This window comes from Carassius carassius, chromosome 30, assembly GCF_963082965.1.
Source record: "Carassius carassius chromosome 30, fCarCar2.1, whole genome shotgun sequence".
In the NCBI taxonomy this organism is placed as follows: domain Eukaryota; kingdom Metazoa; phylum Chordata; class Actinopteri; order Cypriniformes; family Cyprinidae; genus Carassius; species Carassius carassius.
The window spans coordinates 20,311,624-20,337,409 of NC_081784.1; the positions used below are offsets into that span (position 1 = coordinate 20,311,624).

General features: G+C 37.1%; 4 protein-coding genes and 1 pseudogene across 4 annotated transcripts in view; all 5 read right to left on the reverse strand.

Annotated features, from left to right (window-relative positions):
* zgc:154058 (Transmembrane protein 150A-like) overlaps positions 1 to 4,682 on the reverse strand; it is a 30,377-nt gene extending 25,695 nt beyond the window's left edge. The window contains exons 1-2 of the mRNA XM_059517883.1: positions 4,432 to 4,682; positions 3,788 to 3,984 (exon numbers count right to left, since the gene is read on the reverse strand). Of these exons, the coding sequence (XP_059373866.1) occupies positions 3,788 to 3,852 (65 nt within the window). The 5' untranslated portion in view covers positions 3,853 to 3,984; positions 4,432 to 4,682. The remainder of the gene's footprint in view (positions 1 to 3,787; positions 3,985 to 4,431) is intronic.
* A 4,392-nt stretch (positions 4,683 to 9,074) lies between these two features.
* Positions 9,075 to 12,326, reverse strand: LOC132110341 (tripartite motif-containing protein 16-like). Its single transcript, XM_059516884.1, has 6 exons — positions 11,901 to 12,326; positions 11,687 to 11,782; positions 10,589 to 10,822; positions 10,343 to 10,502; positions 9,760 to 9,819; positions 9,075 to 9,601 (listed from the first exon to the last, which is right to left on the reverse strand). Exons 1-6 carry the CDS (start codon positions 12,297 to 12,299, stop codon positions 9,075 to 9,077), a joined length of 1,476 nt encoding a protein of 491 aa, XP_059372867.1. The 5' UTR covers positions 12,300 to 12,326.
* A 2,391-nt stretch (positions 12,327 to 14,717) lies between these two features.
* Positions 14,718 to 17,858, reverse strand: LOC132110861 (toll-like receptor 4). The gene is made up of 3 exons (XM_059517884.1): positions 17,745 to 17,858; positions 17,207 to 17,373; positions 14,718 to 17,113 (listed from the first exon to the last, which is right to left on the reverse strand). Exons 1-3 carry the CDS (start codon positions 17,829 to 17,831, stop codon positions 14,905 to 14,907), a joined length of 2,463 nt encoding a protein of 820 aa, XP_059373867.1. The 5' UTR covers positions 17,832 to 17,858; the 3' UTR covers positions 14,718 to 14,904.
* Positions 17,859 to 18,242: 384 nt separating this feature from the next.
* On the reverse strand, positions 18,243 to 20,652 carry LOC132110862 (toll-like receptor 4; annotated as a pseudogene).
* A 2,526-nt stretch (positions 20,653 to 23,178) lies between these two features.
* Positions 23,179 to 24,738, reverse strand: LOC132110342 (zinc finger protein 501-like). Its single transcript, XM_059516885.1, has one exon. The coding sequence runs from the start codon at positions 24,736 to 24,738 to the stop codon at positions 23,179 to 23,181; it is 1,560 nt and encodes a 519-aa protein (XP_059372868.1).
* Between the last annotated feature and the right edge of the window lie 1,048 nt (positions 24,739 to 25,786).

The window sequence follows — 25,786 nt, forward strand, 5'->3', positions numbered from 1 at the left end:
AATTGTCAATGACTTGCTGAAGTGCACGAAAACCAGCTATGTATTGGACCCAGAAATAACGTCTCTCTCTCTCTCTCTCTCTCTCTCTCTCTCTCTCTCTCTCTTTCTCTCTCTCTCTCTCTCTGTTTACTGTATATAAAAAATATAGTATATATTATTATGTAAAGTATAATATTATACACTATAATATAATATAATATTGTTTGGAAGCAGCATTAGGTTAAAATCAATAAACGATTGTGTACTACAATTAAGAGCCATTCTATAAGGTGACATTTCAGGACATGAAAAACGTATAGCGACTTCTAAGTAGCACTTAAAGCACAGCTACGTGAGATTGCTTTATGTGCATTTTTGGGAAACGCACGTGAAACAATAACGAATGATCGTAAAATCACTCGAGGAAAATGTTCTTAAGCACTAAGATCAATGGTTATCGGGAAACCTGGCCCTGAACGCAAATTACATGAATTAAAAAAACATTACTTTAAAGCATGCTAAACATGCGCAGCCTGCACACTTTGGAATGGTGCACAAAAAAAAAGAAATATAAAGCCACAGTCTACCAGTTTCACTTTTGCTTTAATCGTGTATGCTTGACATTTAAAATAAATGTTGTTTTTAGTGAATGCCCCTATAATTTTTGCTTGTTTTATATTTAGGATTTAGTTTTAATCCAAATGCATGTGCTAATGAAGCGAACAGCAATTCAGATCATGCAACAGAAGTGCACACTCTCTGACTTTCTCTCTCGCCCTCCTTACCATCAAATAACTTAAGTAACTTGTGCACTGTTTTGCTTGCTTGCAGAACTTTCCAGTGATGTCTGTGAGACTCAACAAGCTCACGCATCTGTGCCGCCACACGCTCAATCCACTCAGCTAGCTCTGCTTATCAACTTGCGCACAAACGCTATACAGGCGTGAATATTGAATGTTTAACATTATATTAATTACTTACATGTACTTCATAGAAACCCTTAACTCTAATAACTCCATTCTTGTTCTGTTGTCAGTGTTTCTTTTGCTGTACACAGCTCTATTCACATGGAGTGTAGTATCGGCTTTTGGTATTTTTATGAATAAGAGTATGAGTACAGGAGTGCAGTATCGGGGCGATACCGATAGTATCAGGATTGGTGCATCCCTAAATATAAAGTATGAATGAATTTCTTTCTTATGTAGAACATAAAAGATAAGATTTTAAGAATTTTGAAGAATGCTGATAATTAAACAGTTTTGGTGTTAATTGACTTAATAATTGTATAGACTAAAAACACTGACATTTCTCAAAATTTCTTCTACATGTTATGTTCTGCAGAAGGTGAGTCTCTCCAAAATTTAATTTTTGGACGAACTATAGCTCTAAATAAAAACTTAAGCTAAGCTTTGGCAAAGGTTTGTAATATTTTCTAATTTCAAAGTTTTCAAACAAAATTCAGCTTAAAAAGTTACAGTATTCTCAATAAAGGCTAAGAAAGAGACGAGGACCAAGGATAAGTGCTTCATAATGTAAGAAACATGTTTTGATGAGCCCTTTTGAATCTAATTGCTTACATGTTTTTACGAACAACCTTTTAAACAGATGGCAGACTCCATCGGTGTCCATATCCCCTCCATTCCACATCATGTACTCGAGTCATTTAAAAGGACACCTTGTGCTGGGCGTCCACAGCAGGTATTTGTAAGTGTGAGAAATTAATCAGGTCCAGTCAAACCAAACCTGATCTGATTGGAAAATTAGGCTACATCCCCCACCACAGAGGCACAATGCTAATATTTCCAAACATATCACAACTACTGAGGACACAAATGTAGCACTGACAGTTTCAGCTGTTACCATGTATAAGCTTTAAAATATAAAGCTTTTGTTATGAATAAATATTCACAGTGTTGTTTGCATTAACAACGTGTTCAACGTTGCAGGGAACAGCACATATTTGTGGGACTATTCAAGCCTGTGTGACGTTACCATAAACAACAGCCTAAACGTATAGGAATACCGTTCAAGTGGAAACACTGCCTTGGAAACTTACCCTTTCCTAAATGGAAACTTTTTTTTACAATGTACCCTGAATCATTTAAACAAACGTTCCACTGGGGTGTAAGGGGGCTACATACTACTCCAAAACTGCAACGAACAAATGTGTTTTTACTAACAAACCTTAAACTTTCAAAAAAACTCAGTTTGAGAGCACACCAAACAGTTTCTTTGTGCAGCTTGAACTGTTAGTTGTTGTTGATTTTGGAAACGTTAACTTATTTCTTTTATAGGTCATAATTAGAGTTTCCATTTTCAACTATGAAAACATGCCCATTCTTGCACAGATAATGGAAGAAAAAATCTGAAGCGGGATAGGTTTAGTCCTTGTTGTATTGGGAACTTCTCCCAGACCATCACTACAGGAGTCACAGAAAGAATAAACCAAACATTCTCTCTCTAGCATAGTAAATGAGAAGGCACTGATGCTGCTCTAAGTTGCACTTCTCTGTTTTACTCACTCCTTTCCTCACACAGGCTTTATGTAACCACCTCAGTGACTTCAAACTCAAGGCTCTACAGGAGAGGAAGGGGATCTTGAACGCCCCGTAGAAACAGGGCATTTGCAAGCATTCCACAGGAAGGAAGTAGGGACAAGCAATGTGACACTAACATATCACTGCAAGTAAATAAAACCACATCCACATCCACTTGATCACAGTCTTTCAACAACTGTGATTGCACATGCAGTCAAAAACCTGATTTCCATAAAACTTCCAAAAACATCACATGCCGGTTCATGCACAGCTCTCTTCCAGAACATCATGGGCTTTCTCACCATTTCTGTACCATGACAACTTTACTAATAATGACCTCAAAGTCTTCAACATTTTTCAGGGAAGTTCAGGCGAGACAGTTATGGGCAACATTTATGTATAGCCCACTCCTCAAAGAGAAGGTTCAGGAATTTGAATACAAATGGTTCTGAAAGTGGCAGCACTTCAGATGTTTTGGCTTATGATTTAATACTTGCACAAATAATACACCTTTCCATAACAAATTATGTTACATTGAAACTGAACGATTCAGAAGCAGGTTTGAGGTGTCCCAAAATATTTTACCTAGAGACAGATTTTGTTGTGATAAAGATAGAATCTCTGTGTACTATAAAAACCATTTCAATGCAGGCCAAACCTAAAACTATGATATATTTGCATAAAATGAACTGGCTTCAGCATATTGTGCATGTATCCAACTAACATGGAACGCTCTCTCACAGTTATGAACAAATGTTCTTCCAGTAACATTAATAGAATATTTCTTTAAAAATTTTTAAGAATGATCCCAAAACATTATTTATACATCATTCATGGAACGTTTTACCTGAAAGTTAGATGATTATCTAACGTTTTTTTTTTTTTTATGTTAAATGTTTGTTTCAAATTGTTCAGAAAACATTGAAAAATAACGTTACCATAATGTTTGCAAAAAAATGTTCGCTTAACATTTGCAAAACAAAAACCAAAAAATTTCTAAAACTTTTTTACAAACTTGACATTTTAAATGTTAGGATAGTTCAGAAATAATGTTTTTTATATAACTTAATGGGAATGTTAGTAAACATCCTTTTTTGTTAGCTGGGTACTGGTTACATCGCACTATTAAAACAATCTGTGACAAATAAAAGCTACATCCATTTATTCTGCTAGACCATAAAGCTATGCAATCTTAAATCAAAGCATACATGACATCTGCACTTTTTATCCATAATAGGTATGGATCCAGATCATGATTCATGATGACTTACACAACCCATATTCCAGTGATGGTCAGAGCTGGGAGGCTGACAGGTAATATCATCCACAGAGACATCTCCAGCACACGGTCCTCTCCTGCTCCCCTCAAAAAATCCACTTCTTTCTCCTTCGCCAGCCTCCCTCTGCTCGTCAATGTGCATTTATAATTGTTGCATGACCCCAAACTGGCTTATCTTAAAGATCATATCTGCAATGCAAAATAAATCATCTTTTCAATGACAAAAACATGATAAACAGTTCCCTAGACTGTTCCCTGGCATTTTGGACATTTGATATTGCACTATTTCACGATGCATACCTACCTGTTTGCCAAGCTGTTGGCACAAATGTTTACACTTTTATACTCTTATTTACATATGCATTATTATGTAGCCTACTATATAAGTTTATATCTTTGCTTCTGTGTATGCTCTTCTCTGGAGCTGCAGAAACAACAGAAGATTTCGATGCCTGGAATAACTGCTGCATGTCTAGCGGGTGTGCATTTGAATGAATAAACTTGCCTGTGATTGAAAACTGTAGCATGTAGAAGTACTTCCTTTTGGTAACAAGGCAAAACGGCTGATTGAAGTTGCAGCTTAACGTAATTGTAAGAGCCGTGTGTTTAGTGTAGAGTGTGGACACTGTGTCTCACCTTCCCACTGTGACAGGGGAGAGCAGACGCGTCTCCCAGCTTTTGTTATTAGACCCTCAGACGGAGCGCAGGCTGTTCAGGAGCGGACTGCATCAATCACCAGTAAACCGCTACAGGTTTATCGTTGATCCTCAATCATCCAAAACACAGCGGCTATGTAAGGTCCTTCGTTCTCGGAGTTTTCGACAGATTTGCAGAACCTCGCTCCTCTCGGACGTCCTGCTCTGTCTATCTCAGTGTCCCTGTCCCGCCGTGTGGACTGAACGCGCACTTTAAACAGTTCAGCTGTTCGCACAGCTCCGCCTCCTGACACAACACACACACACATCCTGATTCACTGAACAAATTGTTTGTAATTTTGAAGTGAAACGATGTACAAAAACCACTAGAGATAAATTTAAAAAAGATAAAAAGCATTTAATTTACATTAAACATCTATATTAGGCTACATTCAACGTGGTTTTATAGAGAAGTGTAGTTATATGTATAGGCCTGTAGTCAGTGTTGGGGAGTAACTAGTTACATGTAACGGCGTTACGTAATTTAATTACAAAATTATTGTAACTGTAATTAGTTACAGTTACTACGAAAAAATGAGTAATTAAATTACAGTTACTTATGAAATTTTTAACGATTACAAAGGGGATTACATTTGAATTTTTACACGCATCCACATACAGATTTAACTGATTTCTTTCCCAAATTGCACTGACTATTCTGAGACATACCGCCCTAATAATTTCCGGGATGCGGAAATAGGCTACAGTCTGGTTCGTAGAATCCAGTCATAAAAACGGAATGCCTAACGCGGATGGAATATGCCACATTTTGGATGACTAAATCAAAAGTAGGTCAGTACACTTGAATCAAAACATGACATGGACTAGTGTCTGTGAATATTAAGCCCCAAAAGTGCAATATATGACTTGCACATTCTGCGTGTCCGTGGAAATCAGGCGCGGACTGGACACCGGGAGAACCGGGACAATTCCCGGTGACCTGGCAGCCGATTTTGCCCAACTATTTAATATCATTATTGTATAATTGCCTGCCGAATGTACTAAAGCGATCATTTGCGAATTGGCCATTTGATAATTAAATTTTTAATAAATCATGAAGTGTTAGTCATGACTCGCGCGCTCTCCGCGGCTCCGCCAAACGGTTTGGATCAGACTCCGAGTAATCAATGCGAGAGAGAGAGAGAGAGAGAGAGAGAGAGAGAGAGAGAGAGAGAGACAGAGAGAGAGAGAGAGAGAGAGAGAGAGAGAGAGAGAGACAGAGAGAGAGAGAGAGAGAGAGAGAGTAGAGTGGACTGCTGGAGCAGAGAAGCAGAACTACTGTTCAGGGTTTCAGGTCAGTTTCATCTGTAAAGATGCTTTTTTGTCTTTGTTTTTTTATTTTATTTAATCAAGCAGCAGCACGTTGCTCATCATTCATCACTCAAAATACTATATAAAGGACATAATTATTATCTGTTGTAATGTTACAGTAGTAATTTAGCTGAAAAAAAAATCAGATTTTTTTATAGGTTTAGGGGGAGCTACGACAGACAACAACACAACCCTTACGAAAATTAACATTTTAATCTTTAACTATAAATCCAGAAAAAATGGTTACTATTGTTTAACTGTGATAACCAAAAATGTAAAATTATTTTACAAATGTATTTATTTAAAAATAAATACAAATCCATTTGCAAAAAAAAAAAAAATTAAACAAGGTTATTTTACTTTTATATAGGCTAATAAAAGCATGGTTAATTTTTGTAAGGGAAAAATATGACTCGTGTACAGTATTAGGATTTTTCTATAAAGATATTGTAGTATTGTAGAGTATTGTATTGTAAAGTATAGTTTTGTTCAATCTTGAGTATTAAAGTCATGAGAGAGATGCATAACAGGGCAAAATAAAGAAACTGAAGAGAAAAATGAAAGTGAAGGTGCAGTTCAGGAGAGAACTTTTAATTATTTTGCATGTCCCCAAATTAAAGATTAAAAATAGATAAAAAATAGTTTTGTCCATGAATTTGTTTGTATGAGTTTGAATTTTCCAGTCTGATTTTTTTTCCCAGTCCGCCCCTCCTGTAAATTAATGGCAAAGAAATGGTTTCATTTTCTACACATAGGCCTACTGAAGCTCGCAGTGTTTTCAACCTCTGCCGCCTCAATATAGGAGTAAACGAGCACATAAACATAATTTCTAGAACTGCTCTGTGTCACTTCATGTGCATTTTACTTATTTTGAGAAAACTATCATCATATACAGAGATACAGCAGTTAAAAAAAACACCAATGTTTCAGGAGTTTATTACACAGAATATGTCACATGCTTATTAGATAACTGTATTTAAGTTGATGTATATGCTTTTATTTATTATTCTTTAATTTTCACAAATTTAGAAAAGTAATCAAAAAGTACTCAAAAGTAATTCGTTACATTACTTTAATAAAGTAATTGAAAAAGTTACACTACTATTACATTTTAAACAGGGTAACTTGTAATCTGTAACCTATTACATTTCCAAAGTAACCTTCCCAACACTGCCTGTAGTTTTATGAGTAAAACTTCAAATCATGTTTTTGTACAGTCGCACTTGACGCGGTAAAAAAGACGTTCCCAAAATATTTTATTTAAATAGATTTTGTAATATATGTAGGCTACATATAAGGTGTTTTACGTTGCATTTTATGTTGTTTATTTTTTTTAGATTGTTTTATTATAGATATAGAACATCTCAATCATGGTTAATCATGATCCTTGCTAAGGCCTACATGTACTGTACTTGAAGCAGACTAATTCATTACATTTAATATGTACAGTCTTTGTTTGATGCAGAAGCCTTTGTACATTATGTGAGATATGTAGCTTGAAGTGATAACTTGATGTTATGTCATGAGTCATAACGTACTTGCTGAAAATTATCTAATTGAGTTACTGATAATTGATTTGGCTGTTCTTAATTATCATCTGTGATAATACACATCCCTGACACTTTCAGCCATCTTCAGATGTGATTCACGTTACTTAATGTTAACTAAAATTTAACTTTCCACTCAAATTGTCATGCTAATAATATAATATGTAATAATAATTGTAAAAAAAAAAATCAACTAAAGGAATAGGAAAGAATGCACAATGTAAGTGTTTTGACTTTAACCAGTGTCTTAAATAATAATGATCAACTGTCATCTTGTTATCTTCAAGTCAGAAACTGCTTATTTTTCCTTTCAAACTTAACACCAGACGGTTTCTGTTTAAAAGGAAACTATGTTGACCAGCTGATGTCTTGAAAAACTGTGCAATGAGTGCAATGCTTTTTTAGGCCTCAGACATCATTGCATCACAGTTGAGCAACCTCTGTAGTAAACCATTACAAGTGACAGAATAGGTTAGCTAAACAATCTTGTTGAATGAACATATTATTATCATTATAATATGTATGTCTTGTCTATGAAAGCTGCAACTTGTACTTAATAATGTGGTTGTACATCCTGATGTTTTGTTCTGCTTGACAAGATATGCTATGCATGATGTAAATACTTATATTAGAGTTTTAGTGCATTCTGATAGGAGTTCCCCTCTGATTAGATGTGCTACTGATGTTATGTTCAATGCATTACTCATCTTGTCTAAAAAGCATTTTTTTTATCAGACAAGCATCACAGCTAACAGTCATCCTACTGCAAGGTTGGTCAGAATTTCAGAATAGCTGTTACCAAAACATATTCTGCCCACACAACAGCCTATAAAAACAAACCTCAACTATAAGTATGGTCAGTTTCTATTTCTACAATTTGCCATTAGCCACAACCAATCTGAAGAAAACACGATTTCACAGCTGTACTATGCAGAGACAGTACCACAATCCACTGCTTCATACTAGCAATACTAATCAGTGTTCACACTGCTGCGTGTTTCATCTTTCTTTGTTCTTTTGATGTTCTGATGTAACCAGCTGACGCTATGTGCAATTGAAGAAAATAATATTCATGGATAAGAACACATGGTCAAAAGAAGGAGTGATGTATGAGTCAGTGAATGTAGATACTGATTGTGAAAAGTTTGCCTCATTTAAGCAAATTTCTTAAGCCTGACATGATATCGGTTATTGTTATACATTTTAAAATGTGCAAATGCCAAATAAAACACAATACACAAAACAAAACACAAGAGTTGCTTACCTCGGTTTTATTAAGAAAAAAAAAGTATTACAAATCTCTTACCTTCAATAAAATTGTAATGGCTCCGTCTAGTGGATGTTTTTTGAATAAAAAAGAAGGCCCTATTTTGATGTATTTTGATTCTTACTTTATTGTGTAAAATAGCATACAAAATATACCCAGTGTTTGTGTTTCCGATGGGGGTCAGTGTTGGCCTAGAGTACTTTAAACCAAGTAAATAAAATCAATGAGCTGAAAAAAAATCAGTTTTTTACTATTTTTAAGATCACCCACTGCTGATAGTGAACATTGACGGTTATATGATATGTAGGCCTATACATCAGATTGAGTGTCTGTGGTTCATATTTTAGATGCCCAAAGAGGGAAGGAAAGTAATTCATGTTCCCACTGAATTTACTAAAATGATAACTAAGATAAAATAAATATAGAAGAACCACATTCTATTCAACCAACTATTGTACTTTATATATACAGCCGTACTGTAGTCCCATATCCCCAGACTCCAAGGCCAGGGTAAAGGGACTCAGTAAATTTAGCTTGAACCTTGTGCAAGAGCTTCATTGTGTCAGACACACTGTAAAATGCCACTGTTCCAGCCTCGTAATCTACATACACCCCTATCCTGGAAGAACTGGGGACAGGAATAGTTGTTCTTTTGCTGTTATGTACGAAAGAGTACTTGGATTCAGAGCAGTACAAACTCCAAGACATGTCACTCCCCCCAAAGCTGCCAACGTAGTCATTTCCTTTCCTCTGAATCCCCCTGTAAGTCACAGCGATGTCTGTTTCTGTGCCACTCCAGTCCACTTCCCAGTAGTAGCGACCGCCGGCCAGCCCCTCTTTACACAGCACCTGCTGCCAGTATTCGAAGCGATCAGGATGCTCCGGGTACGACTTTGGCTCATTGTTCATCCGCACCACTGTGTTTCTGTCTGACAGGTGCAGGTTTGGGTGGGCTGTTGAAGGATCCATTGAGAGCTGACAGGAATCTAGATTGAAAAGTGGTGTTGTTAAATTAATCCACATTAAAAAAAAAATAAAAAAAAAATAAAAAAAAAATTATATATATATATATATATATATATATATATATATATATATATATAACATGACTGTCTCACTGTTGATTATATTGATTTAAACTTACATTCTAAGAACTCCTCCCTTTTTGCAGGATCCAGAGTCTGGAGAATTTTAACCTCCTTCACTACAGATGAAGAAGATGTATTTGTAAACATATTATACAAAATATACACAACCGTTCAAGAGTTTGGGGTCCGTAAGGTTTATTTTAAATATAAATTAAAACACTTTTATTTAGCAATGATACATTATATTGATCAAAAAAGACAGTAAAGACATCTATAATGTTACAAAAGATTTTTATTTGAAACAAATGCAGTTCTTTTGAACTTCTTATTCATCTAATAATCAAATAATTAAAAAAGTGTATCATTGTTTCCACAAAGTATTAACTGTTAATGATTAATAGTTTTCAACACTGATAATAATAAGAACTGCTTTTGAACAGCAAATTAGCATATTAGAATGATTTCTAAAAGATCATGTGACACTGAAGACTGATACTCAAACAAATTCAGCTTTGGCATCACAGGACAAAATGTAATTTTAAAATATATTAAAATAGAAAACAGTCTTATTAAATTGTAGTAATATTTCACATTATTATTGTTTTTATTTATGTAATTGTAATAGAGGGTTTTGAGTACCTGCTGATGAGATTTTGTCCAGTTCTTCTTTGCTTATGTCTTCTAATTGCACTTTCAGGTCAAATATGGCTTTCTTTGCATTGTCAAAAGTGTGATGAGGGGCTAATGTCACCTTAGACAAGTCTTCATATCCAGAAGGAGCAGAAAAAGACTGCCAGCTCTAGGGGAGAATAAGCAGATATGTTATTTTATCTGTAGGAAACAAATGCAAATGCTTTTTGGGCCACAGCGCTTTTTTAACAATACCTGTAAGAAATGGATATGATCGTCGGATTGGGACAGCTGCTCCAGGTCATTGTGTTTCTTTCTCAGTAATGTAATCTCCTCCTCCAGCCTGGCCAGGTGTCCTTCGGCACGTGTCAGCAGTAGAGTTGCCTGGGCTCGGATCATCTCCTTCACTTCTCCATGCCTCCTCTCCAGTGCCCGCAGCAGTTCAGCAAAAATACGCTCATTTTCATCCAGTACATTCTGAGATGAATGCTGCAATGAGAAAAAATAGCATGGATGAGATAGGGACTATTATTCACATTTTTCCTTTACACATTCAAATGCTACCTCACTTTTAAGAGATGGAACAGATCCAATGCACCATTCTAACGTTTAATAAACTGGTAAGCAAGAAACAGCACAGTGAGCTAAATGAACACGTGTAGTGATGCCATAGCCAAGAACCTTTTGGGATTCCCTAAAGAACCTTTTAGTGGACAGTTCTTAAAAACATTTAATTATCTAAAGAGCCTTTTTTTTAAAATCTCATGACTTAATAATTTTAAAGTACTTCAGTAATTCATTTAATTTATAAACCTATTCATGTTTAATTCATGTTTATTCATGATACTTTAATTGATGTTTAAATGTTAAGGACTGGTGCAGGGATTCCCAAAGGTTTTTTTGTTTTTGTTATTTTGTTTTTGTTGTTGTTGTTTTGTTTTTTTAAACAGAACCCCTTTGACCAAAAATGTTAGTTGAGGAATCACCTGAGATTATGAGGTAGTGTTTCGATAATTGAACAACACAGTTGCATCAACACATTTGTTCACAGTTCTCGATGTCGGTTAAAAGTCAAATGACATGCAGGTAAACAAATCGAATAGTTCTTACTTTTCTTTTTTTTTTAAGTACATTTTCTATTTTGGTTGTTTTTATATTCAAATGACATTTTTATGATTCAATTCATTATTAGCGGTTCATTAACTCTCAGAGTCCCTGCATTTCCGCACAAACCCCACTGACCCTGACCTAATGCATTAATTTATTACAACAAATAAACCTTACTGTAGCATCAGTTTATTAAACTTGAGCAATTAAGTAACAGATATGAACAGAAAATTCTAAAATCCTCACTTTTAGGGAGGCCACTGCCTGCCTGAGATCTTGCCATTTCTTTAATCTTTCCTCAGTTTTCTGCTGTGATGCCGTTAGTTTAACCCCAAGCTGTTTCTGTTGAAAAAATAAATTCACATTGGTGAGACGTTGATCGGTTGATTTAGAACATGATTTAGTTGTACTGAGTTGCATTCTTCATGGCATTCAATTTTCTCTTTGCTGATAAGCTCACTTGTTTTTCTGTCCTTTCAGCAGCTGCTGAAACAATATCATGTTTTTTGTGTTCCTCCATGATACACAAAACACAAACGCATGCTTGGTCAGAACGGCAGAAAACCTCCATGAGTTTATCATGTTCCGCGCAGATCTTCTCACGCAGTTGCCCTGTTGCCACCACCAGTTTGTGTTTCATGAGAGCTGGATACTCATAATGAGCCTGGAGATGTGTCTCACAAAAGGAGGTTAAGCACGTAAGACACGACTTCACTGCCTTGTTCTTCTTAGCCAGACAAAAATCACACAGCACTTCTCTAGAGCTGTTCCGACTGCTGGAGCTGCTGTATCTTCCAGACCGTCGGGGTTTCTCCAGAGTGCTGTAACGGCTTTGGTTTGCTGTACTGCTTCCAGACATGTTTAAACTCTCTTGGCATAATCCAAAGACAAGCAGTAAAATGTAGTTTCAATGAAACTGTACTGACACATCCATTAAATAGAGAAATGTGAAGCATGTGTGATAAACCAGTTTACCAGGTTAGGGTAACACCTCCTGAATACACAAGTGACAGCTGATGTTAGAACAAAGAGAAAAGCAAATATGTGAATTTTGTAATGTAAACATTGCAAACTACTCACACTAGGCACGGTTGCCATGAACCGGGCCCGAGTACCATTGTCCCCCCTCCCCACTCCCCCTCTTGCCTGCACTCACATAGGGTTTCAGCATTCGTGCCGGAGCACGCTTACGTCGTTATGGTGCGCGACGGTTTCGGGATAAACAGGAAGAGCGGCGCTCTTTGAACACAATGGAGTCCATCGCTCTGTTTTCTTTGTGGATAATTTTGTGTCGTTTGGTCCACGGTGGTCCACAGCCCTCTCACAGCCTGTTGTTAAACAGATGTGTAGTGGCGCGAAAATTTTCACGTAATCGTACTGCTCGTATGAGGAGGTTTGCAAGGTACCAGCTGAAGTGCAGCAAGGACTTTGCAGCTGCACTTTTGGAGCGTCGCAAAACCGTGACGCCACGCGTCCTATTCCGTGCTCCAGCACCAGTGTTGCCAGACGTACGATAATTATCGTATTTGTACGATAATTTTTACCTCTGTACGATGTACGATCAATAATGAAAAAAATCCCGTAATGTACGATAATTTTAGAATTTTGTGAAAATTGTAATGATAGTAGTTGCAGTCATAGGGGTTCTTTACTCATACAAGAAATCGGCTCATTACAGACACTATAAATGCGTTCATGTGCACCTGAGGGTGTGTTAAGAATGTAGGAGAGTGCCCTGCTTTAAAGCCAATGAGAACTAGTTGCGGTCCATGAACATCAACATGTGGCAATACGCAGGATTCCGATGACAGCGGCTCAGATGTGGAGTTAACTGCACCACGCAGCAACAGCTAAATTCTTTCTTCACTGGACGCGACAAAGCAAGGGTTAAAAATCATTTTAATATGTTTTAATATGCGCCGCGACGCAGACAGTCACTGCAAATAATGGTATGTATTTTTTCTCACTGCTTCTGTCCAACAATACGCCTTGTTATCTATTCTGGTAATTTGCAGGTCGTGTCAAAATGTTCTTGGTTTAGAATAGATAAATAACACTTTTGACTCGTGTACGATAATTTTCTTCCAAATACGATAATTTTGAACTTCTGGTACGATACTTGGACATTTCCAATCTGGCAACACTGTCCAGCACGGTTAGCGCTCACACTGCATGCGAACCGCGCCCGAGTCCAACTGAACCGTGCTCTGGCCCACCTCTTCCAAGCGGGCCAGGGCCGGCTAATCGAGCCGGGCACGGTTCGGAGCACTCACACTAGTCAAACGAAACGCGCTTTGGTGGTCAAACGCACTCGGGCACGGTTCAAACTGGCTAGTGTGAGTACACCCTTAACACACACACAAGGTCATTGTGTTGATGGTGAACCATAAGGGGAAGTAAAAGTCTACGGTTTCAGCTGTACTTTTTTATGATGTCAGGTTCAAAAACGTTTATGCTTTGTAAGTAAACAAAGCATTTTTGCACAACTGAATAAATGTACACATGCAACAGCTTAACAGTTTTTTTTAAGTAAATAAGCATATATTTGCATATCTACATCAAAGCTCAGAGGAAGTTTCATTTACAGACAATTCAAGCATCCAGGTCTAAAATATGTAACAGGTGAAAATCTAAGTAAATTCTTCCCATCAATATAATTTGCATGACATCTGAAAGCCAAAAAATGAAAAATAATAAATGAATAAATATTGTTTGACATTTCATATGAGCTATTTCATATCTTTATAATTCATATGAGCTATGATCTATTTTCAGAGATAGAGAGCTGTGAAACTCCTAATGCATAATCAAGTGAAAAAGAGCAAACTACAGTCCAAAGGTTGGAAACTCAGCTACAGAGTTGTCAAGCACTAAACCAGGAACTTACCACAAAAAAAAACAATAGTGAAGTGACATTCAGCCAAGTATGGTGACCCATACTCAGAATTCGTGCTCTGCATTTAACCCATCCGAAGTGCACACACACAGAGCAGTGAACACACACACACACACACTGTGAGCACACACCCGGAGCAGTGGGCAGCCATTTATGCTGCGGCGCCCAGGGAGCAGTTGGGGGTTCGATGCCTTGCTAAAGGGCACCTAAGTCGTGGTATTGAGGGTGGAGAGAGCACTGTACATGCACTCCCCCCACCCACAATTCCTGCCGGCCCGAGACTCAAACTCACAACCTTTCAATTGAGAGTCCAACTCTCTAACCATTAGGCCACGAGCGGCTATATTATACAATAGTAAACATTAGTGTTTAATATAGTTTTGTTGATACTGCATTCTCACTTATTCATGTGTGCATGCAACTTTCACTTCTCACCTTTCTTTCAAGAGAGAGGTGCTTACCAAGAACAGCTCAATGCAATAAGTCCACTTTACATTATTTGTTTAAATTGAAGTAACAGCTGATTTGATTTCACATTACACATATTCACAGTACATATTTGCCTAGATCAATGATCTATAATAGCTTTCCTGAGGCGTATCCAGAATCTCATTTTACTCAAAGTGTCTCTGCTCCATTTTAGATATGTGTTCTTTTTCAGATGCTTATGAAGTCCAAACACTTTCTTAGTCTTCCTCTCTTCCACATCTTCCAGAATGATGATGATGATGTTGGCATTGCGCTCCATCATAAAGCGAGACTGAGCTAATTCAAACTCAAAGCGACACCAGGAACTATCAATGAAGTGTTGAGACACGACCACAATGATTTTTCGACTGCCCATTATCCCTTCATCGATAATGTTGGAGGCGATGGACTTCCCTGCTTGAAAGTCGCGCATATGAAGGCAAAGCTGAATCGGTGGAACACCATTCTCCAGATTCTCCATCAGTTCATTCATGACCCAGACTTCATCATAGCTGGAGAAAATCACAAATGCGTCATAGGAACATTCTTCCTGTCCAGGTGATCTGTAGCCGCTCAGTAAAATACAGCAATACTGAAGATAAAACTGAAACCTATAAACCAAGAGTGATAAAAGAACTACTACTATAACAAAACATACCGATAAAACAATTGTGAGTCTTTTCTTGTGCACACAGCTGTCAATGTCAAAGTCTGTCGCTCTAAAATCTGAGCTTGGTAAAAAGGTTTTACAGAAAATATTTTTCGGTTGCTTCAAAATGTTCTGATTTTGGATAATCCATGAAATAAAATCTGTCTGGGAGCAGGAGCAATCAATGGGGTTAGAGGATAAATCAAACTCTAAAAGGTTTGTGGGCAAATTTTGGAGAACATGAAGTGGGATGCTAGTAATGCTGTTTTTATCGACATAAAGTGATGTAAGGGGATTTAGTTCTGGTTGGGCCAGAAAATCCAAAATCATTAACTTGTTTTGACTTAAACATAAATGCCGTATTTTCTGTGTGCCAGTAAAAGTTCTTCTGGAGATTTCTTCAATGCCACAGTGTGAGATATCAAGAACCTCCAAGCCTGTTAGATTTTGTAAGAGGTAAGTCAATGCATCACCACGAAAACTGTTTCCCGCCATTTTAAGCACAGTCAAATTGTTCATGTTCTGAAAAAAAATTTGTCTTGTGAAAGTAATACTTGTGTAAGAAATATCCAGATACTTTAAATTTTTCAGACCATGTAAAAATCCAAAGTAAAAAAATAGGATTAGTTGTGTACGGTGGAGGTCCAATACTTCAAGCAAGTCTAATCCAGAAAATGGCTTATCAATCATCCCTATCTCCGAGTTTTGACTAAGGTTCATGTAACGAATATTTGGTGTCCTTTGAAAAAATTGGGAACAGCAGTCCTTCATAATCAAAAAGTTTCCACTCAAATCTACAAACTGAAGAAGAGGCAAATCATTGATACCATTAAAGGTCATGGGTCTATTATTCTTCACCACTAATTTTTCTAAGCTAGGTATGTGTGAAATAAATGGTACAACAGATAATGAAGTGTGGCCTAAATACAGCTCCTTAAGATGGTGAAATTGAGTATAGTCCATGCTTTTGAAATATCCTCTTTTCACTGTGAATTTTGTTGCATTGATCATACAGCGGAACAAGTGTATTTCAGAGTCAGACCATTCTTTCAGAACAAAATATATTTCATTGAAATTAACTGAGCAAAGACCATCAAGATAACTCGCATCTGACACCTTGACTTTCCATTGCATTCTGTAACTACCAATGAACAACTTATCCACACTAAGACCAGCAAGAGCTTCTAAACACTCCTTTTGTGCATCTAATGAAACAAAGGCAGATTGTATGTGAAATTCCTTGAGATAAATGCCTTGGAAAGCTCCGGGTTCAATGTGTAATAATGGATTCCTAGAGAGAATCAAAGTCATGTTTCGGTCGATCTCTCGCAACAGAGCAGTGTCATCAGTTTTGATGATGGATATATTATTGGCATGTAGATCAAGTAAACTGAAGTCTTTGAAGGTGCTCAAGAATGGAGGGAGAGATATAGACTGGATGTTATTTGTCCCGACTCTAAGCTCCTGCAGCTCGGTTAGATTATTTATTTGAAGCTGTAAAGATGAGAGACCAACATCCACAAGAAATAGTTTTTGTAGGTTATTTACAGAATTCAAGCATCCAGGTCCAAAGTATGTAATAGGGTTTCCTGTGAGAATCAAAGTAATCAAATTCTTCACATTGTAGAAAGTATCAATTTCAATGTGCTTGATGTGGCATCTGAAAGACAAAAAGAAAAAAAAATGAGTACATTTGAAAAATGGCTAACATGTTTTAATTGTAACACATAATGATTCATGATTGTTTATTTACCTTGTGAGATCCAAGACTTCTAAATTCAACAATACAGGAAATACACACTTTTGTAAAGAGCTCAAGAAATTGAAACTGAAATCCAGAGACGTCACAGTGAAGGGAAGACTGCTGGGAATTTGAGTCAAATTCTTCCCAGAACATGAGTACTCCCTATTCTTTATTATCTAGAAATAAAAGAAAGACACAGGAAATTACCATTTTATTTTATTTTTTACTTCAACTTACTTTTGGTCTTTTTATTTTTATAACTTTGTTTTCTGTCTTAGAGAGACCAAGGCCTTTTTACTTTACTAATAGATATATAATATAATACAATATTTAGTTTTTTGGGACATTGAAAAAATAAAAATTTCAAGAGAACGAATCAAATTTATACCAAAGTTCTGTAGTTCTGCATGTTTATAACACTTTAGCTCACTAGAATAATATCAGTAACACTACTACAAAATACTACTGAACTAATTATTGGGCCCACATAAACTAAACGTAATTAAAACCAAATAAAACATATAAATATGAACTAGGTTGTTCTTACCGTGGTACATTCCTGTCCTTGTCCAGCATTCACCAAAATTAAGATTAAGCATAGGAAAATCATCCGTTCCCCAAATGTCACGATCATTGTTAGAAATAATCTTGCATGAGATCTGGAAAACTTAACGTGACAAAGAACAAACTGTTAGACAGGAGATTCTAGATCCTACAGCAAACTAAGACGTTTTCTATCATTAGATCTTGAATATTAATTCAATTCACACATCAGTGAGTGTGAAGCGGTTTCAATTAATATCACATTTGACATAAATCTGATTATTCTCTGTTGTCTAAGTATTGCATGTTTGCAAACATCTCTCACTTCTGGTTTTGTTTCAAAAAGGGAAGTTAATAATTTCCAACGTGCATTCCCATGATGCACTGAAAGCTCTTTACTTGTAGTTTTTAAAAGAAGCTCAGACATGGGAAAATGGTTTAACACAACATAAAATGCAATAATTCTTCTTTAAAACTTTGGTTGAAAATGAGTTTATCTATTTAAAACATATACAGTATATTATTGGTTTGTGGCAATAATAGCTTTCCTGAGGCGTATCCAGAATCTCATTTTACTCAAAGTGTCTCTGCTCCATTTTAGATATGTGTTCTTTTTCAGATGCTTATGAAGTCCAAACACTTTCTTAGTCTTCCTCTCTTCCACATCTTCCAGAATGATGATGATGATGTTGGCATTGCGCTCCATCATAAAGCGAGACTGAGCTAATTCAAACTCAAAGCGACACCAGGAACTATCAATGAAGTGTTGAGACACGACCACAATGATTTTTCGACTGCCCATTATCCCTTCATCGATAATGTTGGAGGCGATGGACTTCCCTGCTTGAAAGTCGCGCATATGAAGGCAAAGCTGAATCGGTGGAACACCATTCTCCAGATTCTCCATCAGTTCATTCATGACCCAGACTTCATCATAGCTGGAGAAAATCACAAATGCGTCATAGGAACATTCTTCCTGTCCAGGTGATCTGTAGCCGCTCAGTAAAATACAGCAATACTGAAGATAAAACTGAAACCTATAAACCAAGAGTGATAAAAGAACTACTACTATAACAAAACATACCGATAAAACAATTGTGAGTCTTTTCTTGTGCACACAGCTGTCAATGTCAAAGTCTGTCGCTCTAAAATCTGAGCTTGGTAAAAAGGTTTTACAGAAAATATTTTTTGGTTGCTTCAAAATGTTCTGATTTTGGGAAATCCATGAAATAAAATCTGTCTGGGAGCAGGAGCAATCAATGGGGTTAGAGGATAAATCAAACTCTAAAAGGTTTGTGGGCAAATTTTGGAGAACATGAAGTGGGATGCTAGCAATGCTGTTTTTATCGACATAAAGTGATGATAATTGTTTCAGGTTTGGGATTGGGAGGACCAGAAAATCTATAGTCATTAAATTGTTTCCTCTCAAATTTAAAAGTCTAAGCCTTTGGAGATTTTTGATTGAGCTTGTATATAACTCTATCACACGACAGTATGACATGTCAAGGTGCTCCAGAAAAGTAAGATTATTAAATAAATATCTTGCTACATCACCCTGAAAAGTATTGCCGGCCATTTTAAGATTAGCCCATAAAAGCAATATATGTTAACAAAGTTGATACCTGAATAAGAAACATCCAAATACCTCAAAAGTGAGAGGTATCCCATACCTATAACCCTTGTATGATGGACATCTAGAATCTCAAGGGAATCAAGTCCATCAAATGGTCCTACAAAAAGACCAATTTGTGGATTTAGACTCAAATTTAAATACCTCAATTCAGGGGTCCCAGAAAAAAATGTGCAGCATGATGTTGAAGTAATTTGGTTTTAACTCTTAGGCATGTCTATGAAGTCTGGAATTTGGGTTGTAACGCTGTCTGTAAATACTAGTTTTTCAAAAGTATGGAGATGTGAAAGTTACTAAACTGGCATATTATCTAATTGATTGGAAATCAAATAAAGCTCCTTGATTCCATTAAATGGCACATTCACTATTTCACAAGTTATCCCACCCTTCACAGCTACAACTGTGGTGTTTATCATACAGTGAAATATATGAACTGGCACAACATGCCTTTCTTTCATGTAATAATATACCTCATGAACATTAATAAAGCAAAGACCATCTAAATAGTGTGCATCTGATGACATAATCTTGTAATCACACCTGTACTTTCCAAACATTAGCCTTTTGACATTAAGACCATATAGAGATTTTAGACCAGCTTTCTGCAGCAGAAGAAAAAAGCAGATCGGATGTCCAGTTCTCTGAGATAAATGTCTTTAAAAGCTCCGGGTTCAATGCATAATAACGGATTCAAAGAGAGAATCAAAGTCATGTTTTTGTCGATCTCTCGCAACAGAGCAGTGTCATCAGTTTTGATGATGGATATATTATTGGCATGTAGATCAAGTAAACTGAAGTCTTTGAAGGTGCTCATGAATGAAGGCAGAGACATAGAGTGGATGTTATTTGTCCCGACTCTAAGCTCCTGCAGCTCAGTTAGATTATTCATCTGAAGCTGTAAAGATGAGAGACCAACATCCACAAGAACTATTGTTTGTAGGTTATGTAAAGAACTCAAGCATCCAGGTCCAAAGTATTTTCCAGTGATGATCAAAAATACTTCACATTGTAGAAAGTATCATTTTCAATGTGCTTGATGTAGCATCTGAAAACGAATACATACAATATATAATAACTTATAAAGCATCACATTACACAACATACTTAGATGGCAACAATATTGCTTACCTTGACCGATCAAGGACTCGCAAAAAAGACAAAACTGGGAAAACATTCTTCTGTGTTTCAAAAAATCAAAACTGAAATCCACAGTTTGAATGGAGGAAGGAATACTGGGTGGTATATAGCTGAGGTCTCTTCCCATGCGTTAGTGCAGATTCTCAGTAATCTTCAGTGTAAACAAAATAAATAAAAAAATAAACCTTCCACACTCGCAAAAAGTATCAATACTAAGACATACATTTAAATTCAGAAAACGTACTTTTGCACACGATTCTCCAGCCCCAATAGAAAAAAATATATGATGAAAGAACTAACAGTGAGGAAATTCATCTTTACTCTTCTCATCAAGATTATCTCAACTGGTCATAAAATAAGCCAACCTTGTGTGAGGTCACTGAATATGAGGAACTAATGCAATGGTTTTAAACAATGAGGATTTTCAGCTGAAAATACATAAAAGTAATCTTGAATAAGTAATTCATTTCCAAAACATTTAAAAAGACTTCGAACATGAATTGTTGAAACTTGACATCTCTAGTAAACATGATCACCAACAACATAAGAAACGCGTTTACTGACTGCTCAGGACTTTGGAAAAAAATCTACAAGAAAAAGCAAATTCACTATACCGGTTCAGAAAATATTTATACATGTAATCTCAATCACTGGAAACAAAACCTGTTTAAACCTAAAAGCAAGGCACACAGAAGAATGATGAACACACCAGCAGATGGCATCGCACACGCATCTAACACAAGGTCACTTCAGCCACAAACTTATATTTCCTGTTTACTTTGCTACAAGGATAACCTTACCAACAAGGACTCTTTTAGTATGATCTGACCTTCAGATTTTAACAACAATCCTACAAATTAAATGTAAAATATTGAGTCACCAATAATGTATCTTCCTTAATGACAGGATAAATACCCTTTAAAAAATATTAATACACTACTTAAAGCAAACCTTGATGAAAGCAGACAGGTACTATAAAAACACTTGAAAAAACACTGTTGATAGTCAACAACCTTTATTTATCCATATATGTGAGCCACTCAAAGATGGGGACAGTTAGGACAAGAATTGACTACTATAGAGGGCACTCAACATAAGGATCAATGAAATTGTAACTTTCTTTAGCCTCTATTCTACAAAGAGGCTTGTTGACAGACAAGTAAAATAAAAGATAGAAGTAACAGTGTAAACATTCACGTACAGAGAAGCAAAAAAAAAAAAATTTCAAATTAAAACATTGATTAGTATGTAAATAAACAAGGGAGCAGGAGCCAAAACTTTTTTTTTTTCTATTACAGCTCAGCATATATTTCTACATGGCATGCAATAAGGCACCTAACTAACACAATGAATAAACCTATGCTAAGTGATGAAGCACAATTGTTTTCCAATGGAAAAGAAAGAATAGTTCCGATACATCGTTCACTCCCATAAAAACAGTATTCCTTTCATTTCCCTTTCATTTACCCAAACCTTATTAAAAAAATACATCCGTTTGTAAAAAGATATTCTCCATACACAGAACTGTAAATAGAAAGCACAAACCCATGGAATTAAAGGGGGAGGGAAACATAAATCAAACAAACCTCAAAAAAAAAAAGCAAGCTATATTTTGTATTTGCATTAAAGTATACACAATCTATTATTATTCTTATTATTAAATGTTGATACTCTGCTAAATGTACCCAGAATACAACTAAATGCTATACACTGCTGTCTGACTTGAGCAATGACTGGGCAAATCTTCAATGGGCAGTCAGTCATTGGTAACATTGGTGGGTAGCAGGGAGAAGCACTGAAGACATTTAGGGGAATACTTAGGCTGTACCAAGTCCACTTGTTTTAACAAAATCAGCTGTACAATTCAGATGTGTTGAAAACTAACAACATGAAAGATGACATTTCTTGCCCCTCAATTTTGTGCTGCTCTCGAGTGAACTTCCAGCGGTCAGTCAAGTTAATAATATGCCATTTTGTGTTGCAAATTCTGTTGGTTTGTAGCATAAACGGTTTATGATAATTAATATAGCCTTTCTATACGACAGCTTGTTCAAAACTAGTCTCATCCCCTGAAAGCACCATACCACTTCACCTACAAGAGATGGATAAGACTAACTGGACCATACATGAGACAAGCTCTCATTTTTTTTTTTTTTTCAGAAAAGAACAGCACACTATTCAACTATACAGCTATATAAAAGAAAATCAACATATATTTACACATGATATCAGTTTCTCAACCCATTAATGATACAGAGATTGGGAAAAGATACAAAGTAGGGGAGTGAATAGCTGTCTATTGGGCCTATTTGCAGAAATTATCTACCTTTCAAAACCAACTTGTGCCAGGTTTCAATAAACTTCAAGCTTAAAGTACAAGTCAGTGATGAAGGAAGTTTTGTCTACGGTTTTAATCATACACCACTTTCCAGAATTAATGTACGCATCTAGTCATTTGAACATCACACAGGGGATTTCGGTGTCAATCATGCCAAATTGAAATTCATTGCTCTTAAAAAGCCAAAGGAATTGATTTGACAAGTTCGCTCAGAGCACTTCCACTCAGACTTTCTGGATTTTCTTGCATCTTTTGCCAAACCCTCTAACATTACAAGCTGGCCTGAATCATGGAATGAATGGTAGTGCACCACTTGTGGGAGAGAAAACAGGCTTACTGATCAATATGAATTCTGTGATGCCTAGACAGAGAAGACGAATGATTGAAACCCTTTCCACACTGATCGCACCTATATGGTTTCTCACTCTGAAGGATTCTCTGTTTCAAGATGGTAGTGTGGGGGAATCCCTTTCCTGTTGCAATAGCACTGTAAGTTGACTTATCCTCCAAATGAACCCTTTGGTGCCGCGCGAGAGAAGAGGGATGATTGAACCTCTTCCCACACTGAGCACAGGTGTAGGACTTTCCATCGGAATGAGTCCTCTGATGCCTGGATAGTGACGACGAATGATTGAAGCTCTTCTCACAATGGTTGCAGCTGTATGGTTTTTCACCTGTGTGCATTCCCCTCTTTAGCGTAGTATCGAAGGGGAAATCCTTATCCGCCTGGGCGAACATCTTGGCCTCAAGGTGGACCTTGTGGTGTCGTGACAATGAGGAGGAATGGTTGAAACCCTTGTCGCACTGAGAACACCGGTAGGGCTTTCCACCCTGATGGACCAGCTGATGCTTCTTGAGGTGGCGTTTCCTGACGAAGCTCTTCCGACACTGGGTGCACTTGTAGGGCTTCTCCCCTGAGTGGATTCTCTGATGCTCTCTCAACGTAGCTGCTGCCGCGAAACACTTTCCACACTGGGTGCATCTGTGTGGCTTCTCACCAGCATGAGTCTTCTGGTGCTGCTTGAGATTAGAAGCCGTCGTAAAGCCTTTTCCACACTGAAGACAGGTGAACGGCTTGTCGTGGGCATGCAGCTCTTGATGTTTTTTCAAGTGGCGTCTGCGCACAAAGCTTTTTCGGCATTGGGTGCATTTGTAGGGTTTGTCATCCGAATGCATTTTCATGTGTTCCCGGAGAGTGATGGCAGCAGCGAAGCTTTTGCCACACTCAGAGCATCTGTGTGGCTTTTCAGGAGAGTGCATCATCTGGTGGGGTTTCAAGTTGAATGCACCAACCATCTCAAGACCAGTGTTATAACTTATCTCTTTCATGTGAATCCTCATGTGACTTCTTAGGCTGGCTTCAACAGCGAAGCTCTCACCACAGTGGACGCAAATGTAGGGGTGAGTGGCTTTGTGGATTTCAAAGTGTTCATGCAGATCAGACATGCAGCCAAAAATCTCCCCACACTCACTGCATTCCAGGCCATGGGCTTCATGGATGATAACTCCATTCTCTGACTCCACTGTAAGCTCCCCTCCGTGGTCTGACTCCACCTTTACGATATGTTCTCCACCATCTATCTCCGTCTTCAACAGCACCTCACCGAGCAAATGCTCATTGCCTTTGATTTCTGCACTGCTGAAGTACTGATGATGATCGTGGTGTATTTCAGATTTAATGTAGTCATGGTCCGTCTCTGTTACCACATCCACACAGGTCACTGCCCCTAAATCACCATGTATAGCCTCTAGGTCAAGTCTTTTATCCTCCTGAGTCATAATCTCAGTTTCCGCTCCATAATGCAAGTCAACGACTTGGGTATGGGCGATGACACACTCAGATCCCAATGTATCGAGACCTGGTGTGTCACAGTCAGTCTCTGACTCGGCCATCAGGACGCACTCCAGCCTGACGACTTCCGTCTTCCCGGTTAAGTGAAACTTAGCAATGTTCTACGAGCCCCGCTTTCCAGCAAAGAAACTTGAAGGGTTGCCCGTCACAGGCACAGTCAGTTCTTGGGTCAGGATCAGTCCGGCCTGTTGGAAGACAGCAAACATTTAAACTCATCTGCATGATCATAACGAAATACTTTAGCTGAAAACGTTTAACTTTCATATTGAATTTACTGCCTGAAAAAAAAATGCGGAAAACAAGTTGTGGTCTTAACAATTACATAAATTTCTGCCACACATCTTCAACTTAATGAACAACTGGCAAATAATACGTTTAGACAAACTTGAAACTTAACCAAAAAAAAAAAAAGTTATGAGGCCATAGAACCAGCTGATACAAAAATACACTGTCTCAAATATACATACACATATACTCTTCTGATCACTTGTTTGCCTGAGGAAGACTTTAGGGTCAAAACGTGAATTTAATAAACTCTGACTTGGAGAGCAGTAGTGGCAGTGTGCCAAATTTAGCTTATTGACAGTGAAGTGCTCTATGTGATTGAGCACCTGCCTAAAGTTTTTGGATGTGCACATATTACCCTCTCTTTACATAAATACAACAATCAATATCCTTTTAAAGTAATAAAGTGGGCTGTAGACCAACAGAACTGGAACCTGGGCTATGTAACGTTACACCACTACTTGCTATACATTTTATGGTTAAAAACTGTAAACCAAAAATTAGGCACATCTATAAACAATCATAAAGCTAGTTAGCAGAAATACCACTGGCTACAAATTGGCTAAGGTTAGCATATAGAGTTTATAATTGGCTAACTTGACAGGCTAGGTATATAAATATATATATGAATCTACTGAGTAGACATTTACATTTCTCAAGCCAAGTGATCAACAATGAAGCCCTTTATACATGCCATCAACTTAAAATCAACTAAAACCCATGTTTACCACTTTCACATAACCTCCATACAGCTGGTTTGCCACTGCTGGCTAGGATAGCTGGCTAAATAGCTGCTAGTTAGCT